At 35.3% G+C, this 22,176-nt stretch overlaps 1 protein-coding gene across 1 annotated transcript in view; it reads right to left on the bottom strand.

The window, feature by feature from the left end:
* Nucleotides 1-956: 956 nt before the first annotated feature.
* The window catches only part of LOC106872556 (lysine-specific demethylase RAD23B), an 85,382-nt gene continuing 64,162 nt past the window's right edge, over nt 957-22,176 (bottom strand). The window contains exons 3-9 of the mRNA XM_089357456.1: nt 21,357-21,436; nt 16,215-16,441; nt 13,418-13,646; nt 12,063-12,180; nt 10,628-10,755; nt 6,990-7,295; nt 957-3,971 (exon numbers count right to left, since the gene is read on the bottom strand). Coding sequence (XP_089213582.1) covers nt 3,846-3,971; nt 6,990-7,295; nt 10,628-10,755; nt 12,063-12,180; nt 13,418-13,646; nt 16,215-16,441; nt 21,357-21,436 — 1,214 coding nt within the window. The 3' untranslated portion in view covers nt 957-3,845. The remainder of the gene's footprint in view (nt 3,972-6,989; nt 7,296-10,627; nt 10,756-12,062; nt 12,181-13,417; nt 13,647-16,214; nt 16,442-21,356; nt 21,437-22,176) is intronic.

Genomic DNA, 22,176 nt, shown 5'->3' with positions numbered 1-22,176 from the left:
AAAGCTAAGAGATAATGAATCCTTAATTCAAACAATGTGAATAAATACATATTATAGAATAATGTGAATGCTAAAGGATTAAAGAAGCTAATAAAAAGCAAAATTTCTAAAAATTGACCTGTTCTTTTTTTTTTTTTTTTTTTGCTACAGGAAGAAAAGAAAAACAACTCGAACAATGAGAGTTGTGTTTTTCAATATCCCTGACAATGTTTACAGTCCAAGCTGCAGTTTTCAAATGTTAAAGAAAAAAGTTTAAAGGTTCTTTTCTATTTTAAATATATTACCTATTAAATGTGTCACCATATTTGCACTGAATCTGAATGCTTTTGTTTCAATTAATTTAGAAAATAATCTATTTATTAAAATAACTGCCATTATGAAGTTGGTGATTGGAAACCAATTTAGCATAAAATGTTGAGAGCTGGTTTTAATTTAGATGGCTTCCAAATAGGGAATTTGTATTATAGAACCAACACCTGTATTAAGCAGGTCAGCATCAAAAGAGTTGAATAACTGAGCAACTATGTGTAAAGAATAAAAGCAGCAAGGAATTAATTCTCTAAAGAGTAAGTTTGTTGGTTTGAGACATCTAATCTGAGAAATAAGCACATAGATGGGTTAAGCAACCCAGCACACTTCAAGACCATCCACATAAATTCATTCATAACACAAATTTCTTGTATCAACCAATACAAAAGGCCAAAATGGTTTCCTTTATATGACAGTAAAAAAAAAAAGCCTTTTTTCTTCTAGTCAACTTTCAACATCACCATCATCATTATTATTATTATCACAAATTTTTGTGTTTTATAATGTAAAATAAAGTTGAAAAACATCTTCAAAATAGTTTTAGATTCATGTGACAGTCAAGACCCCTTTCCCATTTCATCATGTTGCTTAGAACGCTAACATACAGACAGACAGACGAACAGACAGATACAGGGCACAAACACATGAACTATCAAATGTGTTTATTCAGTTTGCTAAGAAAAAAAAAGAGCTGACTAAAATCAACAGAAACAAGTAAAAAAAAAAAAATCAACACAAAAAATAATAGACAATAAAAGCACAAAACTATTAGTCAAATTAATGAAATTTAAAAAAAAAAATGATAATTAGCCATTTGTTAAAGAGGGAAAACAATTACTGACGTAATGTTAATAATCAAAGAGAGAGAGAAAGAGAGGATGAAAACTTGCTCTGAACTCCAAAAGAGAGAATAGAGTATTGAAATAGTAAGCAAGTCACCAAAATGGCTAACGAGGAAAGTCAGTGATTAACAGAAGAGCTAATTCAAGAGCTGAAACAGATTATAGTACAACGTGAAAGCTGATCTCCCCGACCCCGTCCGACTCCCTAATGTTGAGGGACACTGACAAATAAACAACAAAAGTCAGGTAGGCCCTTTACACTGCACCACTGCTTCCAAAAGTACTACTGCTACTACTATGGATAAGAATGGTTTCAAATTTCTGGCACAAGGCTAGCAATTTCTGAGGAGAGGTCCATTTGATTACACTGACCTGTGTTCAATAAATTCTTAAGTGTCAAAAAAACTGAAAGGCAAAGTGTACATCAGTGGCATTTGAACTTAGAACATAAAAAGCCAGAAGAAATGACACTAAGCATTTTGCCGAATATGCTAACAATCCTGTCAGCTTGCCATCTTAATAATAATAATAACTGTTTCTGACTAAGGTACACAGCTAACAATTTTGGGAAGGAAGGGATTAGTCAGTACTATCAACCCTTGAGAGACGAAGAGCAAAGTTGACCACAGAGGGATTTAAACTCAGAATAAAGAACTGTAAAAAAAAAAATTTTTTTAAATGATAAAGCATTTTTTTCTGATGTTCTAACAATTCTGCCAGCTTACTGTTTGAATAATAATAATAATAATTCTTTCTATTAAAAGCACAAGGCCTGAAATTATGTGGGAGGGGAGGGAAGCTAGTTGATTACATCAACCCCAGTACTCAACTGGTACTTAATTTATCGACCCCCAAAGGATGAAAGGCAAAGTCAGCCTCGGCGGAATTTGAACTCAGAACATAAAGATAGGTGAAATACCGCTAAGCCTGCCGCCTTAATAATAATAATAATAATAATGATGATGATGATAATAACAATAATGGTGTTGGTAGGGTTAATAGAAAAAGTGAAGAGGTTACTAAGTGATTTATCTCATGATCTTGTGTCCCTTTCTTTAACGATGTAACTGCAATGTTAATTCTGATAACAAAGTGTGCTTAGAATCTTTTGTTTTACCAAATACAACTGTTTAATTTTAGCTATCATATTGTTACTTCATCTTTATTTGTATTCAACTTGGAATACTTCTAAAGTGGAAACCAATATATGAACTACTTTTAAGACATTTTATTGGATCTACAGTTTTGATTACTGATCCAAGTTGATAGCATGGGGTCCACTACTGTAATGACCAACTTCTCATCTTTATAGGCATCCATGGAATAAATTGGAGAAGTAAATAATTTAAAGGATCCAAATGTCAATACATACTGAAGACTAGTGTGACAACTCCATTGACATAGCTGTATTTCACCAACTCAGTACTGTCCATAGATGACTAAGAAAAAATACAAAATAGTATAGAAGATATAAAACAGCAACAACAGAGAGAATCTGCTTGCTTAGGAAGGTGTGTGTCAAGGTATCTACTTGTGATGACCAGCAAACTTCATTGAAACAACAGAATGGGTTAACAATGCAAAACAAAAAAAAATATGCAAAATATTGAATATTACAAAAAAAAAAAAAAAAAATTCAAAGGAACTGTTGAAATGATTAGTTACGTTGTAGTTGTTCACCACTAAAAACTAATCAAGACAACACTGTACAATAAGAGGAGACACAGTTAATTAACAAATCACCCAAGAAACAAAACAAAATGTAATAAAAAAAAAAGTGGAGCACTGTAGCTTCCAATAGCAGGTCATACAGAATTTAGACAATCTTTTTAAGAATGCTAGGTCCAATTCTGAAGAGTTCTGTTTGTTTCAAACCAGACTATCATCAGCAAATATTATCATCAAAATCATTTATTTCGTTATAAATATCATTAATTCCTCATCACAATTATTATTTTCTTCCCCTTTTTATTTCATAAAAAAAAAAAAAAAAGAAACATTAACTTGTGGGCAAAAAAGACTGGGGGTGGCTGAGAGAGAACGAGAAAAAAAAATGAGGAAGGAAAAAAAAAACAAACAGAAAAGGAGTGAGAGAGAGGAAGAGTGAAAGAGAAATAAAGAGAGATTTTTAAAATTCTTTAGTTTATCATTTCTTCTAAATCTTTAAAAAGATTATCACTTTTTTGCAATCTGTCCTATCTTCTTCATGGCTTGAATTGCAGACTTTTTTGTTGTATTCATTTTTTTCTTCCATATATATGTATATACATATATATATATATATATATATATATATATATATATATATATTTATATATATATATATATATATATATATATATATACATACATATATATACACACACACACACATATATATATATATATGTATATACATATATATATATATATATATATATATATATACTGCATATTTAATTTCCTTTGAAACTGCTTTAGAAATTTGAATAGTTGACAAAAGATGCCATAAAAAAGGACGAGCGGGCAGCCAGTAATTAGACAGGCTGCTCACTCCCCTCCCCCTATCAAACTGCACTGATGCAGGATTGGCATCCCAGCATCAGGAGAAGGATATATATGTATACATATTTATATAGATATACATAGCAGAATACATCAGTAGGAATCTGTGAAGAGGGCAGCAATTGTCATTGTCCATTATCAACATCTAGATCAACTTTGTTGCTCGTCTTCCTCAAAATTTTGGGACAAGAGAAAATTAGCAGCCAGCTCTTCGTTCTTCTCACAGGCAAAATAAGCTTGAATACACATTCCTTCAGGAAATCCTAAAGCTTTCAACTGTTCCAAAGAAAAAAAAAAACATGATGTAATAAAACAACACTGGAAAAGAACTAACATCACAAGATTGGTACATGTAACAAATTTCTTCAGATTTTATACTACCCACTCATATAAGTATATGCATATTTATTTTTACATGCTAGTTAGTCAAACAATTGATCCTAGTACAAATTTTAAGTCTGGCACATTCTGTTGGTCACTTGCTTTGCCAAACTGCTAAGTCACTGCAACAAAAACAACCCCATACCAGTTGTCAAGTGGTGAGGTAAAACACAAATACACTCACACACATCCACACATGTAATGAGCTTCCACAATTTCCATCTACCAAATCCACTCATAAGGTATTGAACCCAAAACCATGTGGGTCACAAAGCAAAATTCTTAGCCATCTCTGCAAGTGTGAAAAACAGTATAATGGGAGCTTTTAACTCTTAAAAAAAAAAAGTCAATGTATGGTTCACCGAGTGCTAGTGTATATGGGACACAAAAGCACAGGTGCTATTTATGGCTAAGACATACAAGGTCTGATCAAAAAATATTGGGACCGGTGCTATAGCACATATTTAATCTCCTTCAAAGTAGTCCCCTTCTAAAACCACACACTTTATCCAGCGTCATTTCCATTGAAGGAAACATTCCTGAAACTCCTGTTTTGGGATAGCAAGCAGCTGCCTCATTGAATTCTCTTGAATTTACTGAACAACTAGAAATCTTGTTTTCAAGTGGGATTTAATTTTTGCCTTTGGGGTCAGAGCCATCGATACATGATACATCACCTGTTATGACCATTTGCAAAAAGTTTCTTTTTATTTGTCATCCTTGATACAATCACAAAAATCCTGAGCAGTTAAAATCCAATCTTTTTGAGATGACTACACTCTACACACTTCACTTCCAAGCATTGCTATAAACAATGAAAGTGAGCGAGAACATTATCATCTAGTGTGTCAATCTGTGCAGCATCGCTCTGCATACTTTGGCTCCGTTACCATAGCAACAGTCCTGATACTTTTTGATCAGACCTTGTAATCATATTACAAACTACTTAAAAGAGTGAGATGATTTTTTTCAACACACTTTTGTAACCCTAGTTCACATGTTAAACTGACTTACATATATACAAAGCAGCTATGACACGTAAAAGGCACCCACTATGCTCCTGGAGTGATTGGCATTAGGAAAGACACTCAGCTGAAGAAACCAAGCTAAAATCAGATGAGTCTGGTATAGCCCTACAGCCTACCAGTTCCAGTCAAACCCACGTCAGCATGGAAAACGGATGCTAAATGACGACGATGATATATATATATTTGCACACTCAATTTCAATGATGGAAAATATAAAGGTGTGAGGTTAATGACTTCTCTGAAATCATTAAAAATGTAAGCAGATCCAGCCAAAATTCATCTAATTGGTTGAACAACCTATGATACGCCATCATTGTATCTTCAGTAATATTGATGAAATATGAGTAATATGCAACCGAGGAATAAAGGGAGATAATCTTACAAGGCAGTATACTGATGTAAAGAGTGATATCTGAGAGAAATTCTTCCCTGAACAACTTAAGTCTAATCATCATCGTTTTTACTGAGGCAGTTTTTCTATGGCCGGATGCCCTTCATGTCACCAACTATCATCTGTTTCGAAGCAAGGGTAATATTTCACTGTTGTTAGACATGCTTTTGCAGTATATCAGAAATGAATGATACTGGTAGCATGACAGTGACAATCATTTCTCAAGCTCAGCATCCTGACACTTGTTGCATTCTTTTGTCATTTCCTCCACGACATTCAATTTCAGTCTTCACACAATGTCAAGACAAGGAGACAAACATACACACACACACAAGACTAGCTTCTTTCAGTTTTCATCTACCAAATATATTCACTCTGCTTTAGTCAGCCCAGGACTATCATGGAAGATACTTGCTCAAGGCACCACACAGTGGGACTGAAACCCAAAACTATGTGGTTAGGAATCAAATTTCTAATCACACAGCCATGCCAACACCTATCAAACTACATCTGTGTCTGGAGTTTTCCTTTTTTTTATATAGCAATTAAGTAAATATATACAATTACACATCAGTGAAACAGTGAATTGGTAGAGTCACTCAAGCATTTTGCTTCTCTACAATGTTAGATAGGACCATTAGATCTGCTTAAAACAGTTCTAATTTACTTAGAAATAAATAGCTAGTGAATTCTTCACAGATGAGATCAGACAAACAACAAAGCCAAAACAGGTTTCAAGATACTAGTCATTAACTAGTGGTACCATAAATTAGATATGCTAACACTCTCTTAGAACTATAACTCTACCTGGACCAAAAGAAAATACATAAGTCCAATGAAATATATATATAATTAATATTGCTGTTGTCAAGCCCTTAGTTAGCTTTGATAAGAGAAACCCATGATCAAAGGCAGTTCAACACATGATCATCACAGCTTGTCTATTTCGAACAATACCGTTGAATATACTTTTCTTTTCTCAAAATAATCACCAACAAGCCAAAGGAAATTTGGCAGCTATCTCCAGAAGCAATTAAAATAACATTACAAACAAATACAAGAGGCTGAAAAAGAGTTCCTCAGCAGGATCTCAAGAGTAATGTTACTCGATGGGGTATGTAGTTCAGATAATCAAGGAGGTCTCTCCAAGTTGAACTGCTACTTCTCTAGATTGAAAGATCACATCCCTGGTACCATGGACATGTGATTACGATGTCACAGGAAAGAATCAAAAGACAGATTCTTCAAGCTAAACCAACTCTCAGGAGGCCTAGAGGTGGACCAAGAAGGAGACGACTGGATAATATTTGGTCATGCTTGGGAATCCAGCTGTAAAGTCTAGTAACAGTTGCTTCTGATAGGACCTTACCCTAATGACACAACGAAGAATAGAGAACAAAGATGGATGGAACATTACAAGGAGATAAACAGCCAATAAATCATTGCTTTCCTTCTCGTAAATCATTTCAACATAACAGAAATATTACTACTTACACTTTCAATTGCATCTTTTTCCTGAGGGGTAACTTGAATAAATGCTCCAGGGCCAATCTGTAAACCCTGGCCTCCAGCAGTGTTACTACCACCACCTCCGCCGCCGCCGCCGCCACCACCACCACCACCTCCGCCACTGCCGACACCAGTACCTACACCAGTACCTCCACCACTGCCCACATTACTCCCGAAACCAGTAGCAACTTGGCCAGAAGCCTGGCTAGCCTGCACATTGCCGGGTTGCCCACCTTCATCAACAGGTTCATTGATCATCTGGACAAATCTCTCTTGATTTTGGCTGATTAACTGAAACACAGAACAATTATTTTAGATAACGAAACGAAAAAAAAAAAAAAAAACACTAAAAAGCAAAGCAAAAAAATCACTCTTTTCATTAGAAAACTATTAATTACAATAGTTTTCCCGAAAGAAATTATAACATTCTGCATTTTCTTGCTTGTTGTAACCATCAAGGATATTCCTAAATCTCCAGAATTTCATCTGTAACATCTTTCTCATCAAAAGTTACATAACACTGTAAAACAGAATTTTTCTTTTTTTTTTTTTTGTCTTTGGCCAGTAAATGTTATTTCCTATTTGCCTCGATCTAGAAATCAAAGGAAATGACTACTATTCCCTTCAAACTTTATTTTGGTGTTTACATTTCAAATGAATTCCATGCTGAGTTGCTGAAGCAGAAATATCATAACAATTATTCTGCTCAATACCTGATTTGTTTGTCAGCTGCTTGACCATAACCACTTGATCACATCGCTTAGCGGCTGACAATATATGCATCTCTAATCATGAGCAGAAGTAGTGGGGGAGCATCATAACCACATGTTGGAAGGGATTCTTTGAGGTTTGAATAAATGTAACAAAAGCAAAGTTTGAAGGAAATATTAGACATTTTTTCATACTTTGTAGAGTTAAGCAAATAGAAAATAACCTTTACTACCCAAAGACAAAATTGTGTTACACAGTGTAATTTCCATATTGTGTGAAATCAATCAATCTTAGGATGACAAACCAATCAAATTTTTCAGTCCAGTATTCCAGCTAGCACTAAAACAGATCATCAGAGACAGGACATAATAGTGTCAACGACAAGACAGTAAGTGTACAATCTTCAGCTGATGAGTCAACAACTTGATTCACTTCACACCACTTTCACCATCATCAACAATATCAAGATGCTAATTCCACTTTTACCACTAGCCATTCAGCTCTAGCAAATATACTTATGAATTTTGCCTAGTTATTGAATGTTATTACAAAATAAAGCAAATCACAGCAGAGTCTATAAATACAACACTGAAAGTCTGGGTTTCTGTTTAGAGGTTAACCCTTTTGTGACCTGCATTTCATCATCATCGTCAGTTAAACAACCACTTTTCCATACCTGCATACGTCAGATGGAATTTTACTGAGGCTAATTTTCTATGGCTGGATGCAATTTGCTAATCCTCACCATGTTTCCAGACATGTCTGACTAGACATGTTTTCATGGAAGACTGGAAACAGAGAAACCATTTGCATGACGACACTCATTTACGACTTTCATGTAATACAAAACACACACAAGTATATGACCGGTTTCTTTCAGTTTCTTATTTCTTTATTGCCCACAAGGGGCTAAACATAGAGGGGACAAACAAGGACAGACAAAGGGATTAAGTCGATTACATCGACCCCAGTGCATAACTGGTACTTAATTTATCGACCCCGAAAGGATGAAAGGCAAAGTCGACCTTGGCAGAATTTGAACTCAGAACGTAGCGGCAGACGAAATACCGCTAAGCATTTCGCCCGGCGTGCTAACGGTTCTACCAGCTCACTGCCTTTCTTTCGGTTTCTTTCAGTTTCTGTCCACCAAATTCACTGACAAGGCTTTGGTTGGCCCAGGACTATAGTAGATGCTTGCCTAAGGTGCCACACACACACTGAGATAGAACCAGAAATCACATGGTTGAGAAGCAAATTTCTTGCCATGCTTACTCTTTTGTTTTAATTGATTTTGAAAATCAACGAAAAAAATTAGTGAAGTAATTGTCCTTATTAAGTTGGTGCCTGAAACAAATTAACATAAAATTTTGATGGAAGGCTTAATTTGGATCACTTCAAAACTAAAAATTTATATCACAGAACCAGTGGATGGAGTGGCAGTGGGGTGCTTTAGCATAGTGGCATCAAATGGGTTAAACATCATGCACATAACATTCCCTATGCATTTCATTGTCTTGTTCAGTGTCTCATTAGCATAGTTTAACTGTTAACCAAAGTAAGCTTTCATGAAACTGGCCTTGTGGAAAGTCAGAACAGAACAATAAGTAGCATCAGATATCAATATACCATATTTTCCAGCTTACAAGTTGATGTAATATATGGTGTAAACATTCAAACTTTGTCACTGTTTTTCCAAATCCTGTTGCATTTCACATGAAATTTTTGATCCTCCAAAGAATTCTTGGTCGACCTACCTTTTATTGGCCCTAAATTTTCATCTCAAAATATTTGACTTGTATGCCAGAAAATATTGTATATTTGACATTAACAAAAAGAAAAAAAGAAAAAAAGCCCATTTTTATGCTCTCTAAATAGAATCTTCAAGTTTCAATGACCAGCAGAGACTGTTTCCATTGTAGGGTGGCAAAGCTAACCCATCAGTTGATTTAACACAACCATCTTTCCATTGCAAGCTTTTAATAGAGTACATTCTATTCCAAGCATGTGGATTAGGTACCTAATGTCAGAACAACTTCCTTTCACTTGATTCATGGCAACTGGCTTTTCCCATTTACCTCTGACCAAACAATATCAAAAAAATAAGATATTGAGTTTGGTCTAAATATGAGCAGCAGAGATATGGCAAGACTTAGACTAGAATGAACTGAGAATGAGGTAAGATGTGGAGATGTTATTAGTGACAAATCACATCTAAGATACAACCAACTGCATTCACCTGGATTAACTCTTGCAGAGAAGGCAAAGAATAAATAAGATATATAGCTAAAAACATGACTTGGTTGTACTTTACAATGATTGAAGGCATTACAGTTTATATATATATATATATATATATATACAATATAGAACAGACACACTAATATAATAATATATAACACTACACTAATCATGAATAATCAACTAATGCATATAGGGCCACCTAACTGATTGACATACCATCACTTACAGACACAGGAATGTTGTCTCCTGTTTTTCCTATTGTTTTTCAGAGATGACTAGTTTTGCACCTCCTCCCTTTAGGTACACTAGACTAACTTGTCTCTCCACCTCTTATCACACTTGGTATACCCAGTCTGCTCCATACAGTAACCACTATGTGCAATCCTTCTCCAAAAATACTAGCTCTCAGAAATTTCCTCCTCACTCATGTTTTTGCCAGCAGGTGTTGATCAGTTAAAATGGAACATTAACAGCATCAATCTCATCATTCTCAGAGGATCTGCAATGATCATAGGTTCTGCTCTTTACTCCAGACTAAGGAAGTATTAAAAAAATATTTGAAAAAAAAAAAAAACTGAAAAGATAAAAGGCAAAGTCAACCTTGGTGGAATTTGAACTCAGGATCAGACTAAATACATTAGTTGATGGAAGACTGATGTATGTACACTCACCTGTAGAAGAGGAGGATTTGTTGTACCTATCTGTTGCAATATGGCAGGTAAGACATGAGGGTTTCTTTGGATAACACGACGCATTTGTTGAAATTGTAGTTGGTTTCGGAGAAAATCCAAAGGATTGTCTGTAAAATTTAAAGAGAATAAAATGAAGAAAGATAGAGAATATTAAAGAAAAGTTACTAGAGGAAAGTAAAGCTAGGTATTTCCAGATGGTTTAAAAGTTTAAAAAACACACACTAACAGGAAATGCACACACACACACACACACAAGTCAATAAAACTAAATCCAGTATTCATCCATTTTCTCATACCAACACAGATTGAACAAATACATATTATTAAGGCATTGTTTATTGTTTCACAGCCAGAAGCCTTTCTCGTCATTGACTGTTACTTGTTTTTCAAGTAAAGGACTTTTGTACTGGTTTTGAAAAGTGCACAGCAAAAGAATTTGCTGAGAGTAAATGTCAACATAATATCACTGCTTTTATCAACATTTTTATGCAGTATATAAAACACTTACGCATGCACACACACACACACACACACACACACAACAGGCTTCCTAATGGTTTTCATTTACTAAAGGCACTCACAGGTCAGCTACCTGCTACAGAAAACACTCAAGGTGCCATGCAGCAAGATAGAACTTGAGACCATATAGTTAGAAACCTTAAATATTTTACTAATATTGCAAGGTTGAAAAGGTACAGTTTAAATCTGAATGCAAAGGGACAATAAGTATTTCAAGGATATCCTTAAGGAGATAAGTTTATATTCGAGAGAATACAGGTCTATTGCAGCTAGAATTGAATTTGGCACAGCAAACTAATAAAATACTAAACAAAACAGCCAGAACTACACAATGTAACAAAAATTACAAGCTGACTTTGTGACAGACTGGTATCCCATTTAAGGGTGAGTATTATATTCTGTTATTTACATGCCATGGATATTAGGTTAAGTTCTGGTCTAATGAGCCTGTAGACTCATAACTGCCATAAGACTCCAAATGAATTCTTTCCACATAAAATTGCTATTGAAGTTCCATCTCACCAATATCAAGCACACAGACATTCTAGCAGTTTAACTTTTTAACATTTAATATGGCCATATCAAGTCCAAATATTCTACTTGTTTCATGTTCAAACTGGCTTCTCACACCTATCCTACATTGTCATTCTTTAGTTAAACAATCACATTAAAATCTCGAAGCTATGATATAATGCATGGTTATTTCAAAACAATGTGAATAAATACACATTACATCTAATATAGTAATTTGAATGCTAAAGGATTAAAAGTTGGTGTCAGAAACAGTTAAAGAGAAGAAAGACCAACCAACCCATCTGTCATGAGTGATGTTTGACAGAGATTTAAGACAAAAGTTTAACAAGAAAATTGTAACAATTAAAGAAGAATACATTACCAGAAGAGGATGGTGTTGTAGCAGACTGAAGAGGAGTACTGGAACTGGTTACATTAGTTTCACTGCCAGATAATGCCTCTTCCATTATTCCTGGCTCCACATCCTGAGCACTACCTCCCTTTCAGACAGAACAGTAAAGAACAGGAAACAGTGTAAATCCCAGCACAACAAACATTAAGTTGTAGGTAAGCTATACTTTTGAATAGGGTTTCCGAGACAACAATCTTACAAAATACAGTTCATTCTCTCATCATATAATATGAGATTCCTAAAATTTCTATTAGTTAACAGAGGTAAAATTTGGGAAGTGAGGGAGTTTGAAAACAACGAAATCCAAAGGAACCATGTCTGGAACCTTGACTGAACAAGATACAAAATGAAAGACATAAGGTATTTTGGAGGAGACCAGAAGGCTATTATATTAGGGCAGACTTAGCACAATGATGGCAAGAGAATATTTACTGATTTATTAACCAATCTCCTGAATCTCTTTGAAAATGTCAGAGGCTGAAAAGAGCATATGGCCCAAGATTTTCTTTGCTTTTTAAAAAAAAAAAAAATTGCAATTCATGACTTTCCAGAAACTATCAGTTTCAATGTCTTTAAGTAGTCAAACTAGGAGTGGTTGTAAGTGGGCTTCTTGGTTTACAGAACACCAGTTACAAACCAGGATAACTTCCGGGAGTGTCACCCTGTACTTTCTGGCCTCAGTCCTTCGCTAAACAGGACACTCTGCAAAGTGAAGATGATCAGAAATGGATCCTCAAGACAATTTTTCTTCAGGGGTCAGGTCTGAATAATCTACAAAAGAGTGAGATTTAGTAAGGACACTCAAATACCAAGTGGTGTGGTGTTAAACCAGAGGATTTATTAAACTTACTACTCAAATATCCACTCAGTAATTAAGGAGATCATTAATTATGACATCCAACCAGGAAGGGCACTTAGCATCAGAAAATCGCTCTCAACAACTTGTCTGACTCATGCATAGAAAAGTAGACATTAAAGCAATGCTGCTGCTACTGCTGAAGAACCAAATCAGCAAGTGATAACAATGAAACTCAAGTCATATGGCTGCTGTGGTATTCATATCTATGACAGTCTCTTGCCATGACACCTAGTTATATGATCTTTGAGCTAAATATTTCTGCTATATTTTTAATATATTTACACATTTCTACTATATTTTGTAATTAGATTTATTTACTTGTTTAATTAGAATGCAACCATGCAGAAAAGAAAAAACTCATAAAATGAAATGATTATTATAATATTTAAAAAAAAAACAAAAACTGTTGTTTCATTTCACTCCTCGATAAACATGTATTTTGAAAACAGCTCAAAGCATTGCTTACATTATACAAATACTCCACAGCTCTATCAGGGTTGTTGAAATTGACTCTTAAAGCTCGCTCAACTTGCTCTCGATCAAAACCAAGTTTCATAATTTCCAGCACCATATTTTCATAGTCCTGACCAGTCACCAATGCACTTTCTGCGGATTGCAAGACAGATAATGGTTCATCGATGGCTGCAGCCAGGGCTGTGGCTGTCTCGGTTGCCAGAGTACTTATATCATCAGAGCTAGAAAAAGAAAAAAAAAATGGAAAAATTATACTTAGCACTTATAAAGACAGCTTAAATTTGGAAATTTTTCATTTCCTAAACTGAATGTCACAATCATGAGAATCATGTCGAACTTCAAAATACATTTGGTGTAGAATAACTACATTCCTATAAATGCTGTAGTCAATAGAATAATAATCATTTTCTAATATAGGCACAAGGCCTGAAATTTTATGGGAGGGGGATTACATTAGCTCCAGTATTCAGCTGGTACTTATTTTATCGACCTGAAAAACTGATAATTCAGAAGTCAAGCTGGAAGAAGTGCTGTTAAGCTTTTGCCCAGTGTGCTAACAATTCAGCCAGCAAAAAGGAAGGAGGATTCTTTCAAATTTTGACACAAATCACTCTACCACCCATCTTAAAAAAAGGAAGACACATTAGTTGATGAAGTCCAAGATATACAATAGGAGAGTACTGTTATGGTTGGAACACCACTGATCATAGGTCTGTTCAATCAGAGTCAAGAAGTCACAAAGCAACAACAGGAAAGGAGTTCTAAGGTATACCATAATTGATGTATTTGACACAATGCTATGCACACAAATTGCAAACTTGTCAAAACACAAACTAAACCCCAGTTCAAAGAAATGAACTAATTTAAACAAATGGCAAAGTTCAGCTGAGTGCTACATGTCATGACACTATCTGTATATTATCAGTGAATGATTAACAGATAATCTTGTGATTAATGGTAACAAGCAAGATGGCTAATTAGCAGAATCATATGAACATTGGATAAAACGCCTTGCAATGTGTGTCAACTCTCTACACACTAAGTTCAAATCCTACCAAGTCAACCTTTAGCCTTTCAGGGTTGATAATTTTATCAACTCCACTGGAGACAATTATCGGTCCCTCACATTCTAGATACACAACATTTTTGTCTAGCAGGACTAATGGAAAAGTATTTATGATGATTCAGTATTTGGCTAAAGAAATATGAAACGGCTGATTTAAATAAAGTAAATGTTACTGCTTAAGCTGTAGCAAAGTATTAACATCTATCTATCTATACCAATCATTGCTGTGGTTGCTCTGTTGACATATTTGGTGAGCTATCATAATACTGATTTGGCCTTCAAATTGTGTTAAAGGTTCAAGTGCTAGTGGAATACTCAACCACATAGACATTAATTTCATTAAGCTGGAATTCAGCTAGCTGAACTGAATGCTCAGAGCCAAGACTCACAAAAAACCCCACCAAAATGTAGGATAATTGAACATGGAGTTGCAATGTAAAAACATACAAAATATATTTCACATCAATTTCTTTAAGTCAGGCTTAACCTTTAAAACAAATATTTCACCATCAAGTCCTATTTTAATGAGGTTGAAATAATTTTCCTTGATCATTTGCATAGATGCTTATTAACATTATAAATACACAACAAGTTACCCAGGTCATGAGGAGTATTGCCTATTTTCAACAAGGTAAACTGAGGCAATAAGAATAAAACACCATGCAACAGACCTCAATACAATGATTCAAGCAGAATTTGAATAGATCATGTTGTAGTAATTAGCTTCCTAATTATAAAGCCATTTTAAACCATTGCTGTACATAATCATTTCTTTATGCATTTAACATTTGTTTCTTTAACTAAGTTGGCAAGCTAGCAGAATCATTAGCACACCGGGCAAAATGCTTAGCAGCATTTCATCTATCTTTATATTCTGAGTTCAAATTCCACTAAGGCCAACTTTGCTTTTCATCCTTTCAGGGGTTGATAAAATAAGTACTGACTGAGCACTGCAGTTGATGTAATTGATTCACCCTTCCCACCGAAATTGCTGGCCTTGTGCCAAAGTTTGAAATCAATATTTTGTCTTTAACAATATGCAACATTCGTCCACAAAGCCTTTTTAACAATATGCAACATTTGTCCACGAAGCCTTTTATACCAACCTGCATGAGACTGCCCCAGATTTTCTGATGCAAACTTCCTGTTTTAAAGTGATCTTGATTCAAATTTTTCTTCAAAGTTTTATATTAATTTGATCCGTATTCTAGCTCAATAACAACAAAGCTTTTTTACTAAATTCTTCATGATTTTCGGAGTTGAAACAAACGCAGCAAATTTCATCAGAAATATGGTAACAAAAAGGTCAATGGGTATGCATGTGCATAGAATTATCTGTGTTCATTATTTTTCAATTGGACAAGATTTCAAACCTGACAAGAAAACTTCTACAACCAGTGTGGCGATAACAGTATTGAATGTTGACAACAAGAAGGTATTCTAGTTATAAATTCCTGATAGCTCATCAAATATGTCAACAAAGCAACCACAACAATGATTGGTATAGATAGATAGATAGATGTTAATACTTTGCAGCAGGTTAAGCAGTAACATCTACTTTATTTAAATCAGCCATTTCATATTTCTTTAGCCAAATACTGAATCATCATAAATACTCTTCCATTAGTCCTGCTAGACAAAAATGTTGTGGTGTATCGAAGATGTGAAAATTCATTAAACACAATCAACAAAGACACTACAGCCAGTTAAGACCCATACTTACTCTGAAGTAATTTCTGTAGCTTGCGATTCAGGGTTAGCGTCAGCAGTAGATTTGTCTGCTTCACTACCTTGTGAGCCTTTCGAACTTTGAGAAGAGCCACTGTCTGATGTAGGGGTGGCTGATGCTCCCTGAGTGGTAGCAGGTACAGACTTCTCTGATGAGGCAGCACTAGCAGTTTCTCCCTGGGATGTTGAACCCTCTGATACTTTGGCCAGCTGAGGCTTACTCTGTTTAATTAAAAAAAAGAAAAAACATGATTTTATTTTTCACTTGAAACCACAACTATAGATTCATAAGAGAAAGATGTTATTTATTAAATCAATTTGATTTGTTCTAGCTCAATAACAACAAAGTTATTTTACTAACTTCTTCATGGTTTTAAAAACTGAAACAAAAGTAGCAAATTTCATCAGAAATATGGTAACAAAAAGGTTAATGGCTATGCATGTGTATAAAATTATTTGTGTTCGTTATTTTCCAATTGGACAAGATTTCAAACCTGACAAGAAAACTTCTACAACCAGTATAGTGATGACAGTATCAACTGTTGACGACAAGAAGGTATTCTAAGTTATAAATTCCTGATAGCTCACCAAGTCTGCCAACAGAGCAACCACAGTAATGATTGGTATAGATAGTTAGATGTTAATACTTTGTGGCAGCTTAAGCACAATATTTGCCTTGTATACATTTAATCAGTCCCAGAGAGGTCAACAAAAAGCCAGCCTCAGCAAGATTTGGATTCTGAACAGATTAAACTAAATATTGTCGCTGATAAAAATAGCACTATTGTTACTTCAGTATTCTGTTGCTAGCACTGTCAACAGCACTAATCTTTTTCTTTTTTAGCTGCAAGAGCTCAAAGAGATACAATAAAATGCAATGTATGTTAAACAGAAGACTTGAAATATGGAGTAAGATGGGACAGATAAATTACATGAAGATGATTATACAATATAAAAAGAGACCAATTAAAAAATATATGGGGAAGCATACAAACAAATACACAGTATAAAATAGAATAATAAAACACAATATATAGAGATGTTAATATGATGCTATTTTGAAACAGATTTAAGAATAAAACATTTACCGACTAGGGATTGGGGACACTCAACAGAGTAGAGCTAAATTTCTTGTAAAACTTTGTGTTGACTAGGATTTTGCCTGACAGCTCAGAACAGATTGGCTGAAGTATGTCATCAACACAAATTTTACAATATATACCATCATCATTTAACATACATTTTCAATGCTGATATTGATATTACAATGCTCCACAAGGAGCTGTTTCGTAAGAGTGGTCATAATGTGGATAGTTGACATGTAAAACTATAAAAGATCCTGGAAAAAATTTAGTAATATTCAATCATTTTGGAGTTCTTTTTTTGGTTCCATCTCCTGCTTGATCATTACTTTGTCTGGATTACCCTTGCACCATGAAATATTTGTTGGTTTTTCATATGGTTGTGAAGTTATTTTAGTCAGTTAGGAAACAGATTCGTCCTAACAGAAAAGGGGCTCTGCCTTTCTTACCAGAGAGATGCTCCTCCCAATTTTTTGAAATCTTTACGATACCATATTTCATCATCATCATCATCGTTTAACATCCGCTTTCCATGCTAACATCGGTTGGACGATTTGACTGAGGACTGGTGAAACCGGATGGCAACACCAGCCTCCAATCTGATTTGGCAGTTTCTACAGCTGGATGCCCTTCCTAACGCCAACCACTCAGAGTGTAGTGGGTGCTTTTACGTGTCACCCGCACGAAGGCCAGTCAGGTGGTACTGGCAACGGCCACGCTCAAAATGGTGTATTTTATGTGCCACCTGCACAAGGGCCAGTCCAGGGGCACTGGCAACGATCTCGCTTGAAAATCCTTACACATGTCACGGGCACAAGTGCCAGAAAGGCGACACTGGGCACAGGTGCTATCCAGATTTCGCTATTCGCTTGCCCCAATAAGTCTTCGCAAGCTGAGTTTCCTGTCCAATGAAGGAGACGACATTGGCAAGAATATGCTTCTACAGGACGCAACTTCCGTTTTATTTCCTGATCTCGTAATTCTATAACTTATATGTCCATGGCGACTCCATCTGAACACATAATGCTGAAAATTACATTGGCACTGACTACCTATCTATAATAGGGTCACAAATGTAACAAACCAGCACTCATATTCTTTTATTGTAGTACATTTGATTTACAGCTGTTTCCAATAGTCGTTACAGACTCAGTCATTGATCAGTTTACTCAATTGGTCCATTGATCAGTTGAGAAAAATTGAATAACCTTAAAAAACTAATGTTATCCTCATCAAAATCATAGCATTCTGAAGGCAGCAAGCTGGCAGAATCGTTAGCATGCTGGACGAAATGCTTAGCGATATTTCGCCCGTCACTACATTTTGAGTTCAAATTCCACCGAGGTCGACTTTGTCTTTCATCCTTTCGGGGTTGATTAAATCAACTATCCCCCTCCCACAAATTTCAGGCCCTGTGCCAATACTAGAAAAGAAAATCATAGTATTCTGATCATATATAACGTACATGATGGGCTTCTTTCAGTTTCTGCCTACCAAATCCACTCATAAGCTATAGTTAGAAGACACTTGCCTAAAGTGCCACTCAGTGGGATTGAACCCAGAACCATGTGGTTTGGAAGCAAACTTCTTACCACAGTCATACTTGTGCCTATATCCATGTTCCTTTCATTTTTTTGTTGTTGTTTGAAAGCACACTTGAAAATGATGGGACTTGGATAATGTTGATTACAGTTTCATTTGATCAAGTATGTGTATTGTCGTTAAATGCTTTCTGCATTACTAAGTTTTTTTTTTTACCTGAAATGTCTTTTTTAATATTTTTTTTTTACTCTCCTGTCTGTGTGTTCATTACTTTTTTTTCTCACTTTTTTGTTTTGTTTTTTGAATTTCCATTTCATAACAACGAGCGAGATCGTTGCCAGTGCCCCTGAACTGGCTCTTGTGCGGGTGGCACATAAAATACACCATTTTGAGCGTGGCCGTTGCTAGTACTGCCTGACTGGCCTTCGTGTGGGTGACACGTAAAAGCACCCACTACACTCTCTGAGCGGTTGGCGTTAGGAAGGGCATCCAGCTGTAGAAACTCTGCCAAATCAGATTGGAGCCTGATGTTGCCATCCGGTTTCACCAGTCTTCAGTCAAATCGTCCAACCCATGCTAGCATGGAAAGCGGACGATGATGATGATGATGATGATGAACTGTTTTGCTGCTTTCAATGTAATTTCTTTTACAGGCAGTTCCCATATATCATTGAAGTCAGTGAAATAAAAATTGAAATATTTTTTTAAAGAAAGAAAAAAGAAAACCACTTTGTCTAACCTTAGTACAAGGTAGACATTCCAAAGTGCTCAGTAAAAAAAGTCCCAGTTTGGAATAATATCCAAAATGAACATTAATTTCTTCAGTTACTCTTGAAAATCACTAAGAACATATTGAATGATCAGCTATATCACTTTAGGCTCAAAGCAAGCAATTTGGAGGAAGTAATTAGTCAATTAGATAAACAGATGCTGAATGATCATTCAACATCTGTTTTCCATGCTGGCATGGGTTAGACAGTTTGACTGAAACTGGTAAGCCATCTGTTTTGGTGTGGTTTCTATGGCTGGATGTCCTTCCTAATGCCAACCACTCCAGTGTGTACTGGATGCCTCTTATGTGTCACTAGCGAGGCTGCCTCCCACATGTCACTGGCATGAGTGTCTCTTACACATCACCAGCAAAGGTACCCATTTTATCATCCCTGAAAGAATTAACCTTTTAGCATTCAGATTATACTCCATCAAACAATGCCTATTTACTTATGTTGCTTTCAATTAATCATGTATTATCTCACAGCATCAAGACTTCAATAATGTGATTGTTTATTTTTAGGACATAGTTGGGTAGGTGTGAAAGGCAAGGCCTGGCTGGTTTGACTATAAAACAAATAGAATATTTGGGCCTAATGTGGCTGGTTTAACCCTTTTGTTTCCAAATTTCTGTTAACATATGCTACCTTTGATTCAATTAATTTTTAAAAGAATGAAATATTTGGTAAAATAACTTTTTAATTATTAAGCTAGGGTCTGGAACAAATTAGCATAAAATTTTGATGGAAGATTATAATTCAGACCACTTTAAAAACTAAGTTCTATGTCACAGAACCTAGGGCAGTCTCAAATTGGTTGGTATCAAAAGGGTTAAATGCTAAAAGGTTAAAGGTAAAGTTGACTTCAACAGGATATGAACTTAACATGTAATGAACCAAAAGAAATACTGCAAGGTAGTTTGTCCAATGCTTTAACAAATCTGCAAATTAGGTGTCCTTAACTGTTTTTAGCATAGACACAAAACTTGAAATATAGGGGAGGTGATGCCATCAACTCCAATATTTAACTAGTACTTAATTTTACCGACCCCATCCCAAAACAATGAAAGGTAAAGTCAACCTTGGTAGAATTTGAATTCAAACTAAGATATTTTGTCTGACAAGGGACTGGGTGAAACAGCAATTTTGATGTACTTGATAAGACATGTCAAGTTAAGTAAAATCGCTGTCTTCCACACATACAGGTTTGTCCTTTCAGGTGCCAGTACCACATAAAATGCACCTGTGCCAGTGCTGCGTTAACGTATCCATGCCAGTGGCACATAAGAAGTACCCAGCACACTCTTAAGTGGTTGACATTAGGAAGGTCATCCAGCCATAGAAACCATGCCACAACAGACAGTCTGGAGATCTCCCTGTGCCAGCATTGAAAGCAAATGTTAAATGATGATGATGATAACAGTTTCTATTAGGAGAATACTAACAGTTCTGTCCTTGAAATTAAACTTTTGAAAGTAAAATATCTACCACATGGAAAATTCCAAACTAATGTTTTCCAAGGGAGGGTGCATGCCCTTGTAGATAGACTTAGCAATATTTTGGTGGGAAGATTACTTCAAAACAAGTCATAAGCAACAAATGAATAAAACTTAAAATAAAGTTTTCATTCATGGTGGGAGAAGGTCGAACATTTTTTCTGTTTATTAAATTGGGTGTGGGACAAAAATGACTGAGAAACACTATTCTAAATAGTTAAAAATGAAATTTAGTTTGGAAACTTACTTTAGTTACCATAAGAACAACAAATTTACTTTCTTCTATATCATAGTCAACTATTTTTTTCTCATCTTCAAGAATTTTCCCTGAAAATAGAAAAATCGACATTAAAGAAATCAGAAATATTGTTTTATACATTCAGTGCATGAGACAACTTTAAGACAATTTATGAACTATGATGTGAATTAAAATTTAAGCGAGGCACAGAAAAACCTTTAAGACTTTTTTTAATGATACATTTGGTGAGGAAGGGAGTGTCTGTCATCTTTTACAAGATCTTTGTGAATGAGAAGAAACAAAGTAAGGTATCCTCAAACCACAAACCTGACCCAACTTTTTAGAAAAAAGCAAACTCCATTAAAAGCATCCAAATTGCTAAGTTGTGTGACTGATTAAGTCTACCTATTACCCAAGTTGTCCATGACAGGATTTGAACTCAGTATGCAAAGAACAGAATACTACAAGGCATCAGTCTGCTGTTCTAACAGTTCCACCAGTCTACTGCACTGGATTGGTTGATTGTTTTTGAAACAACCCTAAAAGGACGAACAATAAAACTGATCAAAGATTGATGTCAGCAGGACAAACTTAAAGTGAGACTTCTAGAAAGTAAACTCTAAAGTGAGGACTGAGTACATCATTTAGTGAAGTGCTTGGTCAGGAAAAAATGTCAAAATGAAAGGTAAATGTATTGACTCCGGGATAGAGATTGCATACCAAGGTTATTAAAAAAAATTGTTCTATCTGTTGAAGCAATAGAAGAGACAGAGAAGAGAAGTTGTGTATCTGACAGTCAGTGATTACGACATATTGGTGACTAGCTTAA

Source organism: Octopus bimaculoides, chromosome 9, assembly GCF_046866305.1.
Source record: "Octopus bimaculoides isolate indiv1 chromosome 9, ASM4686630v1, whole genome shotgun sequence".
Lineage (NCBI taxonomy): Eukaryota > Metazoa > Mollusca > Cephalopoda > Octopoda > Octopodidae > Octopus > Octopus bimaculoides.
The sequence above is the reverse complement of the archived record's forward strand: the minus strand, read 5'-3'. Positions and strand labels throughout refer to the sequence as shown.